Source organism: Amphiura filiformis, chromosome 18 (genome assembly GCF_039555335.1).
Source record: "Amphiura filiformis chromosome 18, Afil_fr2py, whole genome shotgun sequence".
Classification (NCBI taxonomy): domain Eukaryota; kingdom Metazoa; phylum Echinodermata; class Ophiuroidea; order Amphilepidida; family Amphiuridae; genus Amphiura; species Amphiura filiformis.
The window spans coordinates 11,550,124-11,567,570 of record NC_092645.1 but is presented as its reverse complement, the minus strand read 5'-3'; the positions used below and the strand labels follow the sequence as shown (position 1 = coordinate 11,567,570).

Below are 17,447 nucleotides of genomic sequence, written 5' to 3'. Positions count from 1 at the left end.
TCTTGTCACAAAAATTGTGCAATATTGTCAAAAGTGAACTCTGAGAAATCAACGTTCTAGTAAAAAAATGTCACAATTATGCACAAAACGTCCTTATATTTTAAAATGGTAAGACTTTCACGCTTGTAAAAGCTGTATCTGGTGCATGGTCTAAATATGCATCTTTTTGCACCAATAAATCTATAATGTCTGCTTTCAGTGCGCCAAAATTCAAAATAATTAAAAAATCTAAGTGGCATTTTGACTGCAAATTTTTGTTTTGTTTATACCACATTTGCTGGCGTGAACAACAAACCGAATGCGCCTAGACTGCGTTGGACATACGCACAGATTTACGCCAAGCATCACGCCAAGCGCATCGTATGAGTAATCAAAATATTTCACATTCAAGCAATTCTGATTCATTATTTCCGCCAATTTACTAAGCTGTCTTGAGCCATGTGACTTTTTAGAGTTGAACAGAGTGAAACAAATCAAGCAAAAATACGAGTAAATATTAGCAAGTTGTATTTTATCAGTTTCAAGTGAAAGAATACATCTTAGTGTTGATAAATATCAAGAAATCTCAAATTCGGGCGTGAACAAATGTGTCTTCCATTACTGGCCTTAAGATCATGTCTTCCATAGGGGTGTATATAATTCAACTAGAATGTTAGCCCATTTAACTAGGACTCTCTGCAAAGTCCAGCCAAGCATTAGTTTGTGAAATAACCTTTAACCTCTTTACTCCATTTTCTTGATTTTCCTGTTTAGACCCAGACAGTGATTCAGGAAGGACAAGATCTTAGCGGCATCATCACTTCTCTCAACTCTACCATGTTCCAACTCCTTGCAGTACTAGATGGACCTGTACAGGAAGCAGCAACATTGGCAAACGCTAGTGTAGTTGCCGTACAGATGGGTGTAGCTGCCGCAGAAGAAGCAATCGCATCGACATCAATGGCTCTTATAAATGCACACTATGCATTGACTGGAGGTAGGTATCAAGAGTCTATCAACCTTAACCTAAAGCCATGATTTCTCCTTGATACAGAAAAACAGGGAAATTCACGGAATTCGGGGTTTGCTCACAAACATTTGAAAATGCTACAAAATAGTGAAAAACTGTGCAAAATGTCTACCTTTTGTGTTGATTTGTAAAATAAAACAAAGAAAAGTGATTATTATTACAAACCATTCTAGCATTAAATCTAGGCCTTCGATTAATTCTGGCCATACTGCATCAGTAAACGATAAGACAAAATACACTTAAAAAAATATTTGGGTTAACTTTTCAGTGCTTTATTGTGGAAAACGGAAAATCACGGAAATCGTCCAATTTCTAACACAGATTTTAAATTTTGTAACACGGAGAAATCATGGCTTTACCCTATTAAACCATGCCAAATCTAACAGAATCTAATAAAGTGAAACCACTGTGGAAGCATGCAATCACAAGTCATATACGCACAGTTTCATTGGCTGGGCCAGTGAAACCCTAGACTTCTCCGTAGTCCACTTGCCCATTGTGCATACTTGCCCATTGTTTTTTGTAAAGCGCCATGAGCGTCTCTCGGCGGATACTGGCGCTTTATTAAGTGTACATTATTATTATTATTATTATTATTAAAACTCTGATTTAATTAATTTGTGCACAGTTGATAGATTTTCACATCAGATCTTTTTAGTCACCGTACTCCCTCTGTTTGTTGGCTTCCCAAGTGGACTACTTACTTTCGATTGCGGTTAACAAGTTTAACACGGTTGTCTATGGATGAGATTGTCGGATTTCTGGCCTACTAAATCCTCCGGGTATGTGCCGATACCATTGCATAACTACACTGTACACAACTATGCGGCGCTTTGTGTACTAGGAGCATGAGCGCGTCTTGTACGTACAGGATTTGATGCACTGATTGGCACGTGAGGGGTCCTGGAGTCAAATCCCGGGTACCAAGCAACTTCATTGTTCATTTCTCTCCTTTTTTCCTCTCCATTAGCCAAAACCACCGGGTTAGGGTTCCTCTTCAATTGATGCTATCACAGCTATGTCAATAGCTCATATAAATGCACACTATGATTTCAGTGTGGGGTATTAAAGTCAGCTAATCAAAAACTAGGATGGTATTTAAGTATCTACAAACTTTGCGAAGGTGGTATTCATTCTGTGTATGCATGGATGTAGGGGTGCATAATTTGGAACTGCATTCAAACTATATTATACACATAACAACTAGCCCTAGAACTCTGGCCATAGTATCCGTTTTTACTTCCACTAGGGCCAGAGGAACTTCCATTGAAAAAATTGTTGGAGATGGTTGAACGCACCGGAACAAATAAATGATGAAAATTGACCTTTTCATTGTGTTCCTGGGTCACTTGGCATGTGTACCATTACCGCAAGAGCTGTAAAATTCCATTTGAAAAAACATAGTTTTCAAATTTATGCACATGCACTTTCCCTACCTATAGAAATGAACCTCTATATTGACCATCATATTGTACCAATTTATGTTACCTTCAATTCGACGATCCCTGTTGATTTGCTGTGAAAACGCTTGCATTTACTTGGAGGGTATTGCTTGGTTCTACAGTTATTTACATCATTGACATCATTTGACCTCTCGACCTGATGCGGCGAGGGTGCTTTGAATTTTTCCATATGCAACAATCTTCCCTACCAAGAATGCTTTGCAGTATATTACCATGATTACATGAGATTTTATGTGGTAGCTTGTGGGATACGATACGTAGCACATCATACGCTTAGCATTATGGGTAGCCTGCAATCGCATCTGATTATATTTGACCTCGCGAGGTCCTCGCCTCATGTCCCGGCTCGTCATGTCCATTTTACTTGAGGGTGAATAAATAACGGAGTAGTGGATTAGGAATAGTAAATTAACATGAAACGTAAAACACCTGTATAAAACGAGAATAATTCACGCATGACCGACCGACCGGCCGCCAGTTGGAATAAAAAAATACACGCTGGATTGTCTTGGAACTCCAAATGCTTTAGTTACAAACAGAGATTGCGCTAGTAAAAAATGCATTTCAGCCCCTGCCAAAGTTCATTTTCGGACTCCCCGTAATGTAGAATAGTCCAGATTATCGTAACCTTTGACATTGCCAATATCACACAAATGTCGTCTATTTCATGCCGTAAAGATGTATGACCAAGTTTCTGAAGAATATTGGTAAGTTTAAAGGCCAGATATCAGGCTAACGAATATGATCTCCATATATAGAAAGATCCGATCGTTGTCCGAACGTCAACATTTGATAAATGTCAATGGTACAATTCTAAGCACGTGAAAGTCGTGGGGTCATTTCTCAACACAATACCTGTCAGAGGATAATTTACATAGGCACAAAAGACCGTGTTCATCTACTGTTACTCGGCCAAACATGGCAGAGTAGGTCCCGGATGGTCGTACATGTTCCTTTTTTCACAACGTTATACCTTTCCAACAAGGAAAGAGATACAAAAGGCGAACGTCTAATAACAACTGTGAATCCTTGCCACAGCTGTGGAGCCCCACGGTTGGAGATAGTGTATAACACCCTAGTTTGTGATAAACACACCTCCTCAGTAATTGTTGATCGTGTAGGGGCGTGCGTGTGAAAAACTCCATGATTAGAAGGGGGGTGGGGTGTGTGTGTGAAACTCCATGGTTTGAAACTCCACACTTAAGGAGTATACAAGAGTGGGTATGTATGTGTGCCATTTTGGTTAGGTTTTTCTTTTTTCAGACTAAAAGATGCTTAATAAGTATGCATTTGGATACTAACATGTGTTAATTAATCAAAAGCTAAACTTGTCATAATTTGTTGTATTTTCATGTTTTTAGGTGAAATTCAAGCAAATCAACTGATTTTGAGTAGTCTGAGTAGTGAATTACAACAGGTTGAGAATGACTTTACCACCCTTACTGCACAGATGACATTAGTGGTGGGCAATCTACAATCAACAGCTTCTATCATGGAAATTACTGCTGACGTTATGGTTAGGACTGCAGAGGGTGCTGTTCAGGTAAGCGGAGTGATTACGGACAATAATCACAAAACAAAAACCCAAGAAAATAACTTCCCATTACAACAGAGTTAACCAATTTACATGCACATCTGCCATATTGAATTGTCACCCATATGGACTAAAATAATGTACTCCCATTCCCAGCGTTAATCTGCAAAGGCCTGTAATCAAATAATAATAAACTGTGAGTTGAAATCCATACACCCCTATGGAACACATGACCTTAATCTCCCACACAATGTGAATTTCAGATGGGGTTTATAGCTGAATGTGAAAGCTGTTTGAAATCTGCGCCTCCTGTGTAGAAGATTAGGGTCATGTCTTCCATAAGGTGTGTATGGATTTCAACTGGAATAGCATAATTCTCAACATATCTGCACCGAGGCCAAACAAAAATAGTTTTGACCATAGATATGTGTTCTCAATATGTGGCCCACGCCGCCATGTATAGCTCCATTATTCTCAATCATTCATCAATATTTTAATTCTTTATCGTCATAACAGCTGGCACAAGACGCAAATGCAATCCACGACAACACTACCGGCAGAACGGCTGCCCTCTTCGTACGTTCCAACAGCATCGACCAGTCTCTGGAAACTCTAGCAACGGTTGTAGAGGAAACGCAACAAATATCTCGGGATGCATTGACCGAGAGCCAGCGTAAAGTCAATGAGGTGAATGGAATCAATACGGGTTTGCCGGCTACTAGTCCAGTAGTTACAGATGCCATGGGGAAAGTACAACAAGCACTACAAATTGAGCAAAGTGTAAGTTATATTATATGTTTAACCCCATGAGAAGAACCTGCTGATTTGCCAAAATGAATATTGTGTCCAATTTTGAACCAATCAAGGAGGGTATTAATAAAATCATCTGCAAATACAAGTTTGACCATAAATAGTTTAAAGCCTAGTCATAATTGGCAATTCAAATAAGCATTTCAAGTTATCAACCAATCAAAAATTCTGTTAGATGACCAGTAGTGTCCAGGCGGTTAAAGGAACTCTCCGGCAATCACAATATTTTGCCTTAAATGTTAGAAATATAATTATCAATTACGAATCATGTGATTTTATTTTAAACAAACTCATATTGGCCATTAAAATGAATAAAAACAACTGGGCTCTCAACACTCGATATTCCAAATTCCCGGGCATTGAAATTGTCTGGTGCAATGACGTCCCAGTGATACAATGAAGGCTGACGACAATTGAGCACAGATAACCATTATGTCATTGCACTAGACAATTTCGGTGTGGGAATGTTGAATATCGCATGTTGAGAGTCGGCTGTTTTTATTCATTTTTACTGTCAATATGAGTTTGTTTTAATAAAACCATGTGATTCGTGCTTGATAATTATTTTTCTAACATATAAGGCATTATGAATGCCGGAGACTTCTTTTAAAACCTGGAGGGGATATGTGTGCCCACAACATTGATGAGGGGGAGGGATCATCGGCCCAGTATTATACTCGTCCACTCTATGTTGTAGATATATCTATGCCAAAAAGTATTGGGTTTTTTTTCAGGAATCATTTTGTAATGGGGTATTCCAGTTGAAATCCATACACCACCTGTGGAAAACGTGACCTTAATCTCCCACACAGGGGGTGTGCATTTCAAACGGGGTTACCTGAATGGGTGACTCCATTTGAAGTTTATATCCCCTGTATTGAAGATGAAGGTCATGTCTTTCATAGGGGGTGGATGGATTTCAACGAGAATAGCCCAAACTAATAGTTTTACCTCTCCTATACCATTTTCCACCTTGATATGGCAGTGACGCCAGTGCACATTTCATTGGGCACACCTATAAATTGCTAGTGATTGCTCAAAGCGCTGATGTACATGTACACACATGATTAAAAATGTGTGGTTGCCTCAACGCTTTGACACATAAAGGTGAAAAATGGTATGGATAACATTCGGAGGAGAGGGCCAGGTTGGGGTATTGTCCAGTGGGAAGACTCACCCCGCAATCCTCCTAGATAAAACTGGACTATGCAAATGCAACACTTTATTGATGTACCTCTTTGTCTATTTCTAGGCTAATAACCAACTTGCAGCTAGCCAATCCATCATAGATGCAGTCAACACAGCGTCTATAGCCACAGATACCTTAGAAGCAGATGCCAACAGTACCATAGATACCATCAATGCTTTGTATGATAGAGTTACACAAGCAAATGAGAAGGCACTAAGCTCACAGACGTTGGTGGATGAGACGTTTACTGCGGCTCAGGAGATGCAGACGACGATCAGCAATTTCAATGCACAAGTAACAGGTGAATATGTGGCCATTGAACATGTATAAAATAAAACTGCCAATATGTTACATAGGAGGTATTGCTTTAAACATATTCAGGGGCCAATGACACATTTGTCCACAGACTACCATTTCATGGAACAATCGGCCCTCATTATCGGGTGATGCTGAGACTTTTATCTGCTTGGACGCGGTCTGTTATCTTTTTCGTCAATGCATTTGTCGTTGAGCAGGAAAACCCTATATACTTATGGCCCTTGAACATGTTTAAAACAAAACTGCCAAGATGTACATAGGAGGTTTTACTTTAAACATGATCAGGGCCCAATAACAATTGGAGGTTTTTCCTGCCCAATGGGTTTTTTTCAGGCCTGTGAGAGCTCTGATTTTAGTAGGATTCCAATTTTTAAATTTTTTTCTCAGGGTGTGAATTCTCCGCTTTTAAGCGAGGAAATTTGCTTTTTAAATTCAGCTGTTGCACTCACAATTATTGCTTTGTCCATGTTAAGTTTTAAATTGCCATGTCTGTCTAACCCCGAATGGATCGACACATTTGGCAGCTTCATTTGAATTTCAAATACAGTTGATTAATGTGCTAATTCCATTTGAAATTCATACTCCTCTTGTCCCGGATATATCTTAAATCATCCACAGGGGTAGTGTGGATTTTAAATGGAATAGCAGAGTGTTAGTTCTAGTAGCAGGTGGGAAAAGTATAACTAGATAGATCAGATAATGGTTACAATGCCACTAAGGGGGCTGGCATTTTCTTCGGAAGGAGTGGGTCCCAAATATACTGGGGGGTCATAAATTTTTGGAAAGAAAAATAGGGGGGTCATAAAATTGTTGATTACCAAAATGTAGGGAGTAACAAGATGACCACAGATAATATGTTTATTTTATTCCAAAAGACTGACTTCAATACAATTTTAGCCTGTTTAGGAGGTAAGGTGTATCGGTGGTGAGAGGGGTCATAAAACTTTTGTTGCCGAAATAGGGGGTTGCAATTTTGTTGACGCTGACTTTTTGTAAATTTGGGACCCCCCATCCGAAGAAAATGCCAGCCCCCTAATGCATAAGTTTGTTCTCTTTCCCATTGTCAGCGGCAAAGAATTCAGCCACCAACGTGTTGAATGGAGCCCAGGCAATCGTCCAGTCCAGTAACACCATAATTGCACAAACAGCAATAATACGCAACCAACTGAGTACAGCAGCCAGCGATGCTGCTGAAGGATTAGCCTTGGCAGAGGAGGCGTTCAATACAGCAGAAGATGAAAAAATGGTAGGTTTTATTCAAATATGTGTCTGTTGTTATAGTGAATACAGTCAGACACCTACACTGGCTTTCAGAAAAGAATGGCACTCGCTTGATGTGATAGACATTAGTGCCCTGTTAATGAGCGACATACATGAGACTTTGTGTTCCCTTTTGCTAGTTTCTTTCTGTGCGTAATCGGCCAATCAGATTACCGGTCTGTTGTTTTAATATTTAAAAATTACTGAAACAATTGAATTAAAGACCCATTCAGTGATCCCAGCGCAAGAGTAAAAATATTAAAATTGTTTATAAATTGTTTTAAAGTGAAGGATAAAGTCATTCAAATTGTCATTTGGTATTTTTGAAATGCCAAATTTGGCAAAAAATGAAGAAAACAGCAGTACTGATGAAGTTGAAGCCTATTGAAATACATGTAGCTAATTTAGATACTGTCAGTATCTAAATTACAGATTCGTGTAAAATGTCTTATTTTTTCTCATGGCTTTCGGCTGAACCATTTGCAGGCTATTTTAGCACATCTATGTAATAACAAAGGTACCAAAATCTGAATTTTGATGATTTTAACGATCGTCCTGATGAGCAAATCCCTGAATGGGCCTTTAAGCTGTGTACACTTTCAAAAAGTAAAGGGAGCAATTTCCAAATATATGATAATAAAAAATCACAGCTTATTTTTCAAGCCACCTACATTAAACAAACTATAGTTATTTTTAAGCTAAAATCAAATTTGAGAATTGTTGTTACCTTGGAATAGGTTTTGGTTTTATGTCCTTATATTGTGAGCATTGAGGGGAAAAGGGTGTGAAGGGGGCCAGGGAACTTTCAAGGGGGGATTTTGACAAAAATGGTCAAAGTGGGCTAAAAAGTACAATAAAAAAGGGCATAAAATCTTTAATATCAGGGTGACTAGCATCCCACTGATGGTGGGGGGGGGGGAGACTTCTCACTGTCCCCCTTTTCACCCCCTTGGCTCCGCCACTGAATATGAGTACAGCGCTTTGAGTCCTCTAAGATCTGGAGAAAGGCGCTTTATAAATCCAAAATTTATTATTATTATTATTATTATTATGTACAGCTTTCAGATTCTAATCTTATGCCTCATTTTGTCTGCAGAATTTGGAACCAATCAATGAGCGTGCTAACCGTCTGAATGAAGCCAGTACAGGCAGCAGTCTCAATGACATGGCCACTACCATTGACGCTGTCATGGCTACTAATAACTCTGTCGTCCATCCCGCCGGCGTAATCTGCGATTCTTATACAGCCGGAATACAGGCGCTGGAAACATTAGTGAACAACGCAGCAGCCGATTCAGCTATGGCTACCACACGTACATCAGCCACTGCGCGACAAATCCAACAACTCATGAATGAAATTCAAAATTTTGGCAGTATCGAAACAACTGCGTTGGAGGGATTTCGAACTCGTATTCAAGCCGCGCAGGAAAAGTTCACAGCTGGGGAGTATGCGACAGCGATAGGCATTTTGAAGCAGGGGGTAGAGGAACAGGAGATATGGCTGACCGAGACTCAAGCAGAAGTGGCAACCATGAGAGACCAGATAGATGCATTAAATAGTTTCAGAGTTTCACCTTGAATTATGCATGAGCATGGGGTGGCAGAGCTGTAAAGTGTGCTGAGGCTTGTGGATTAACGTCTAGGGGTTGTGCCTGTGCATAGCGCACTGTAAATCACTACAGTTTTATTGTTTTGGGTTTTTTTAGGGTAAAACTGCCTTATTGGAAATCTTTTCAAGTGACATTGGGTTGTGAAAAATGAAGATTAATATTAATTTGGCCATTTGAAATCAACACTACCTCTGTGGGAGATTTTACTCAAGTCTTCCACAAGGGGAGTGTGGGTTCTAATGGAAATTTGAAATACTCACTCCAGTTGTGGAACATAATAGGTAAAGCCATATTCAGGGGGAGTACAGGTTTCAAAAGCAATTTCAAAAACATTACTCCCTCTAGTGAAGACTTTTTCTTAACCCTGTGAGAACTACCTGCCAATTGGCCAAAATGAATATTGTGTCCAATTTTGAACCAATCAGGAGGATATTAATAAAATCATCTGCAAATGCAAGTTTGACCATAAATAGTTTAAAGCCTAGTCGTAATTGGCAATTGAAATGAGCATTTGAAGTTATCAACCAATCAGAAATGCTGTTAGATGGCCAGTAGTATCCAAGGGATTAAATTTTTCACAGGTATATGACAGATTTCAAATGGAATAACCCATTGCCCCGTCAGATGACCAGGACGGTTATCCCGGGGACCACTCGAATTTCATAGTGTACACATGCGTGACCGGAGATTTTCAAAACATACCCTAAACAGGCAGGGTTTAATTTACTTGAACCTTATTTAGGCGATGTTCTTATAATATTAGCATATGTTTACATTGTAAAAAATTGCTATACACCAATCCGAGAAGCGTTTACTGTATTTGGCCCTCTATTGACGGCAACACAGATGTACCAGAGCGGAGATTTAATTAGTAATTCAATACTCATGATTGTGTATTGAATATCACTGTTGTGTACAATTCCGGGTACAATTTTGTATAGCACACAATAAATAATGGATGGAACCCCCGACCTCGGGACACCGCAGTTTACATCGGGGACACCGCAGTAATGGCGAAGTCGGATAGGTGTATACAAGCTGAAATTTGTGTAGCATGTTGTCCAAAATGGGGAGCATTTTGCTCCACGACACAAGTTAAATTGAACCCTGTAAACAGGATTTTGTCCTTTTGAGCAAAATACACCCTGAAACAGGAATTTAGCGCTATTTTGCAACAAATTTTACCCCTAAACAGGATTGTACCTGAAAGATATACCCCTAAGCAGGATTTTATCTGAAAGGTACCACCCTTACAGGTTTTTGATAAAATAAACCCTTATAGGACATATTTTTGTTTACAATTTTCTAATATTTATGCTTAGGTGATGTTTCTGATGCAAGACATGCCAGGGAAACATGCTTTGTGAAATAGTGGGATCCAAAAATGACCCTAAATGCACCAACTAGTTTAAAAACAACCCTTTTCCTTGAAAACAGGTGTTTTTGACCCCCTAAATTGGATTCAGATCACACGATTCATGTTCATTCTCTGAAAGGACCCTTAATTTGCGTTTTTTTCTGGTCACGCATGTGTACACTATGAAACTTTAATGGCCCCCTGGGATGATTACATGCTTGATGTATGGGTGTTGGCAGTGGGAGAATACATTATTTGAAGGGGGGGGTAATGAATACCTTAATTTACAAAGATTTCAATGCATGTAGTATTGGTGTTTAAACCAGGGGGAACACATGTGGATTTGAAAGACAAATTATTTCATCTTCCAAGATCAATCCAGGGTCAATCAACATAGAATATTGAGCAAATTTTATACTCTCAATAATTAAATTATACTTAAAGACCCATTCAGTGATCCCAGCGCAAGTGTAAAAAAATGTTTATAAATTGCTTAAAAGGGAAGGATAAGTCATTCAAATTGTCATTTGGTATTTTTGAAATGAAAAATTTGGCAAAAAACGAAGAAAACAGCAGTACTAACGAAGTTGAAGCGCCATTCAAATACATGTAGCTAATTTAGATACTGTCAGTATCTAAATTACAGATTTGTGTAAAATGTTTTATTTTGGCTTAAATAGATGGCCTTAGGTTGAACCACTCACAAGCTATGTTAGCACATCTATGACAATGACAAAAGTACCAAAATCTGAATTTTTATGATTTTTACCGTCGTCCGTATGAGCAAATCGCTGAATGGGCCTTTAAATATTTAGAATGTTCTAGATTCTCCTCCTGAACAAAGAGCATACGGTTACAGGTTATGGTTTGTGATTCCAAAGGGTCATTATTTTGAAGGCTCATTACTCAAAATTTCTGGTAATTTTCGAAATTCCGAAGGGCTAGTTATTCCAATGGGTCGTTATTCCGAAGTCTTGTTATTCTGCATTGAAATTGCTGATGATTGTCTGCATACCCTGAGCCGTGAGTAAACGTCTCATCTACGAATTGGGATATTCCATTTAAAATCCAAACCCCTGTGGAAGATTTTGGAAATACCTTCCACAGGGGGAGTATGAATTTTAAAACAGAATGAACACTTCATTTCATGAGCAGCTTCATTTGAAACTCACTCTCCCTCAGTGGAAGATTCAGGTTGAATCTTTTTCAGAGGGTGTATGAAATTCAGATGGAACCACCTAATGTGTTCATTCCATTTGAAATTCATACTCCGTCTGTGGAAGATATTTTAAATGGAATAGCCCATTACAGCAAGGTTCATTATCCTGAATGGTCATCACTTCAATTTTACAACAAGGTTTGTTATTTTTAATTTGGAGTAATGACACCTCGGAAGAATGAACCTTGGGAATAACGATTCTTCTGACTAACAGTCCTTCAATTTGAAATAATGACATGACCCCATACATGCTGTTGCTTTTCCCAGTTTACCAAAATGAAATTAAGTTGGGGAGCTGATCCTGGCTGTGATGGTAATAATTCTGAATGTAGCATGATTAGGGTTCTGGAACCCTTAATGATACATAACGTTATGAAGTGTGTTTAGACACTAATCGGCTGTTTCCAGTAAAGTGTGCTGAAGGCTTATGTATTTGATGTAGTGCATTATAACATTTTTTTAATAAACTGATCTAGTGTTACCATGTATTATAGATCTGTAACGTGATGTAAAAAGATTATATAATTTGAATTTTGAGTGTACTAGGAAATTTACAAGTTTGTTGTGCAGCAAAAAAGTATTTCGTAATATGTTAATATTGATTAAGTTATGGTATACAAATTCAGTCCTATGTGATTGAGCTCAATTTGTTTGAAGGATGTAAATGTTTATTTGTCTATTTAACCATCTTGCCCAGTAACAAACTAAATTATGCTGAATACTATGTGAGACTTGTTCAGTTGTGTAGCCAGTACTTTTTCAGAGGGGGAGACAAGGTGGGAAATACAACTTTTAAGGGGGAAACTTTGACAAAAATGGGCTAAGAAGTACAAAAAAGGGCTAAAAATCTTACATATCAGGGTGGCCAGGATCTCACAGGGGAGGGGGCAAGACTTCTCACAGGAGGGGAGCTGCCCCTCCCCGGCTACGCCATTGGACATGTTCCCACAAAATGAGAGGGAAGTTACAAATCTTTATTTTCAAGTTATGTCTGGATTCATAATCTCTGGATCGTAAGCTACAGAGTGTGATACAACTTGTAATGTTACTCCCTCGATTCGTCTTCAAAGTCAGTATTTCAAAGAATAATTATTTTGATTCTATCGTTTTCTGACATTCAGTGAACCATATCTCCTTTTCTTCAATAGCGACTTTCTGCTCATTTTGTGAGAACAGGTCTCATATTGACATGGGATTACAGTTCATGTTACGTTACAAGCAAACAATGCTTCATTATTATTATTAAGTAGTGGTTAAAGCTAATCATTACCGCACCCCAAAAGAAAGGAGTTAAAGGTTAGGATTAGGATTAACCCCATGAGAACTATACCTGCCAATTGGCCAAAAAGAAGTTTTCATTGTCAATTGGACCAATGAGCAACAGTGTTAGAATAATTACACCAGGCAAAAAAATTGGGGTGAATTATTAGCTCCATTCTGATTGGTGATTAAAATGAAGATACCATATAATTGACCAATTAGAGGTAATGTTAGATCAACAGGTGGTGCTCAGGGGGTTAAGAGTTTAGGGTTAGGATTAGTGGTAGAATTAAGAGGTTACGGTAGGATATTATGGTTAGGTGAGGCAGCAGTGATAATAAAGTTGCTCTGCACCAGTTTGTAGGGTGGGGGGCAAAGTAAAATTTAAGGCAGAGACAAAAACATGAAATTTTTTAATGACATTTGTTTTGATGTGGGGGATAAGTTTAGGGCTTAGTGATAGAATTAAGGGGTTAGGATTATGGTTAGGTGTGGCAACAATGATGATAAAGTTGCTCTGCACTAGGTGGAGGGGGCAAAATAAAATTTAGGGTAGAGGCTTGAAAATTTAGGGCTTTTTGCATCACTTATTTATCTCTGTCCCCATGTGGTTGACAATTATACTCAATTAATTTGAGCTAAAAAGGACAATTTTTGATGGATCACATTACATTTATTCACTTGTTATTAGCTTAATCTGATGCACATACCAAAAGATGAATCAACACAAATTTATTGGGTGAAAATGGATGATATAATTATTATTATTATTACGTTAAAGTCATCCGCATTTTATATTATAACTAAATCGTGTGTACTTAAAGTTGGTGAATTATGACGATTTGGTGCTTTTTTGTTACAATTATATTTTATCTCTTGTACATAATATTTAAACAGAGAGTGTAGATTTCAAATGGAGTCACCCATTCAGGTAACCCCATTTTAAATTCACCAACCAATCATTTACATCCAACTGGATCTATTATTTAGCTTGATTATAAACAGTGATGAATGAATTCAAAACAATAATTATTGACAATGTTCAATAGATGTTTTAAAATGGATTTGTGGCATTAGAATATTTTAAATGCTGTCTGCAATTGCTATTACCGTGTTAATTATGAATTCAAAAGCGACGAGTGATGCATCGCAAAAATTCGGCGATTGCATATCGCTTTCCAAAAGTGGTGCATGGCAAATTCAGCTTAAGTTACTGATGATATAACTCAATTTTCAAATTTGTCTTCTGTGGTCTGATTGCATCGCATTGTGTCTCAAATGTGTACACACATATCGAAAAGGATGCACTTCATAAGTTTCTACATAATACTAGCTAAGAATGAATTAGGGATTCAATCATGTTACACCATTGTTCATCACCGTTTAACAATGATGTGTCTTTGCGTGGTTTACTTCGTGAGGGTAGCTTTAGCTACCCGAGCAAAGTATACTATGCAGACGTGCTGGATGCGAATTTCAACAAAGAAAACAAGCTAAAGATCGTCTAATTCACATGATTATTTCATGTGGAATATGTCAGTTGGCCATTGCTACTCAATCTTAGACCTACAAAGAGTTGGTGATTTCTCTGTTGATATCACTGAGCAATGAAACTACAAACTAAAATGGCAATGTTTAGCCGCTAACTCTCCAACATGTACAAGTACGTAAACCAAGTTCCTGGCATGATGAATTTTACGCGCTCACACGCAACGGGTATATGTGCGCTTCCGTCAACTTGTGTTCACGTAACGTGACTGGAAAAGTGTGGATTCGTCGCCGATTAACAATGTTTGGCTCCTGTAAAAAGGTATAGGAAGAGTCGTTGAATACCTGACTCATCTCAAGTGCAGGTCACTTCAAATCATCCCTATGTCACATGCTTAAGGAATTTAGAGAACATTCCTAAACCATGTGTCTTGAGATGAGTTTGTAGCTATTGTGTAAAAAGACACACATGTTTGTTTGTTTTTGTTTTCAATGCTTGTTGCATTTTTATAATGTGGAGACAAGCGCAGCTTTTGATATGGATGTACACAAATGAAAAAAATGTGTAGTCTGTATACCTTCCTTGAGTCAGGAATTTTGATATTGTTTTTTATTGTATCTTTAAATGTAACGATGAGAAGTATATAAAAGTATATTTTCAGAAAGGAAATGATTCAAGGAATCCAACTAGCATAACAGATTCCTGCAAAAATTTATAGTTTTTGAGATAATCTCAAAATTTGATTTGATTTTACCGACTCGAGGAAAGTAATATACAGATTAGAGCTAGAGGCTGGTATGTTAAAATATTGTGTTCATGGTCAGAGATTTTTTATATATTCAAAAAAAAAAAAGAATGGTGTGACTAAGGCGATAGGAACAAATTAGTTCGATCTTTCGATCGACCATCGATGCTTGGTCGATCCTTATTATTCATGAAATCAATTAATTTACTATTTTTAATTGTGATTAAATAGTAATTTGGGCCTGTAGTGATATTGATCAATATAAATTTAGCATTAATTCCGATTAATTAGTTGATAATTCATTAATAACAAGCATCGAAGCAGCATCGACGGTCGATCCAAAGATCGAACCAATTTGTTTCTAGTGCCTAATAGTGTTTGGCTGGCATTGACATAGGGGGAATATAATTGCAATCAACTTATTATTACTCTTCCCCTATAATAAATGAGGAGGAGTGTTAATTGAAGGAAATATGGTATTATTAAAAGAGACAAAGTAGTGAAATTAAAAGTGATTCTTTAGATTTCCATGACTTGGAATGGTTAGATCAAGATTACTATGTAAGGAAATAGAAAAAAATTTGGTATTTTGTTGTCTGTAAAAATTGATTGGATAAAGAATTTTAACTGTATTCCAAATTAGGTAGAACTAACAGATGTGAGTGTTTCATGTGGTAAAACAGGTATTCAAAAAAGGTTTTTGTATATTTTTGTATTTTAGTTGCTAAAGTTTGCCCCTTTGTGAATGCCAGCCATTGTTTTGTATGCTTGTGTGTATAGAATGATATATGTTAATAATGTTTTATTTATTGCCTTCTTTCAATGTGTGCTTTTAAAAAGTCAGTCTCCAGTAGGTTATATTAACAATAATGGTGGGCGTTGGGCTATGCCATTTAAAATCCACACTACCCCTGAGGAAGATTTTAGAAATATGTTCCATAGAGGGAGTATGAATTTTAAATGGAATTAGCACATTAGGCAGCTTCATTTGAATTGCATACACCTTCTGAGCAAGATTCAACCTGAATCTCCCACAGAGGGAGGCTGAGTTTCAAATGGAGCTGTCTAATGTACTAATTCCATTCAAAATTCATACTCCCTCTATGGAACATATCTCCCAAAATCTTCCACAGGGATAGTGTGGATTTCACATGAAATAGTCCATAGGGGAGGGAGGGAGCAGAAAAAGTGAAAAGGAATTCTGAAGTTCATATACTTAAAAAAAGAAAAGAATTGTAATTATAGTGTAGATTTTACTCTGTGGTAACCATGGTAATGGCGATATATACTATTCTTCTATGTGTGTAAATACTGTAGGTAGATTTTAATATTTTTTCCAGATATTTATGAAGCAATATTGAGATATATCACCTTGAAACTAAATTTTATACTTCATTACATTCCTTGAATGGGTTGTGCCTGTTGAAATCCATACACCCCCTATGGAATACATGGCCTTAATCTCCCATACAGGGAGTATGCATTTCAAATAGAGTTACCTGAATGGGTGGCTCCATTTGAAATTCACACTCCTTGTGTGGGAGATTATTGTCATGTCTTCCATAGGGGGTGTATGGATTTCAACTGGAATAGCCCAATAGCTTAAGTTCCTAGTAAGGAGCTATATTACTTTCTTGACCAATGGTATGAAATGAGATGACCAGATATTTACAAATCATCATCATAAGCTTCATCTCATTGGTCAAAGTATATATCGTGGCCCCAGAGGGGAGATGGGGGGGGGGACTTAGTTCAAATGACCACACAGGGATGTGCCCCACTCATTTTTGGCTGATGACCCCTTTTTCTAGTACAATTGTGGTATCTGGATGGTTCATTTTTCAACAATTTTCCCAATTTGTTCAGATAATAGCCCAATAACAAATTTAAATTTGCCGAAAATGTTTGCAATTTGCATTAAATTTGGCTGAAAATGTTGACTTTTTTCCACTTTCTAAGCGCCACATCTGTACCCATGCCAAACTTGAGTATCCTGGGCTCCGATCTAAAGCTTAGTGCAACAAAGATCTATCGGCATTTTGGTCATTTTTAGAAACTGGCATTAAAGATGTTTACATGTATTTATCACTTCTTTGGTTTTGGTGAGAAACAGGATATTCCTTTCAAATTCTAACTGCCTAGATGAACAATTAAAGATTACAAATGATGGGTGCAGCAAGTTTC

General features: G+C 37.7%; 1 protein-coding gene across 1 annotated transcript in view; it reads left to right on the top strand.

The window, feature by feature from the left end:
• Positions 1 to 10,002, top strand: part of LOC140139844 (laminin subunit alpha-1-like) — a 60,191-nt gene extending 50,189 nt beyond the window's left edge. The window contains exons 20-25 of the mRNA XM_072161597.1: positions 754 to 976; positions 3,834 to 4,015; positions 4,523 to 4,786; positions 6,069 to 6,306; positions 7,391 to 7,569; positions 8,680 to 10,002. Of these exons, the coding sequence (XP_072017698.1) occupies positions 754 to 976; positions 3,834 to 4,015; positions 4,523 to 4,786; positions 6,069 to 6,306; positions 7,391 to 7,569; positions 8,680 to 9,162 (1,569 nt within the window). The 3' untranslated portion in view covers positions 9,163 to 10,002. The remainder of the gene's footprint in view (positions 1 to 753; positions 977 to 3,833; positions 4,016 to 4,522; positions 4,787 to 6,068; positions 6,307 to 7,390; positions 7,570 to 8,679) is intronic.
• Positions 10,003 to 17,447: the final 7,445 nt, after the last annotated feature.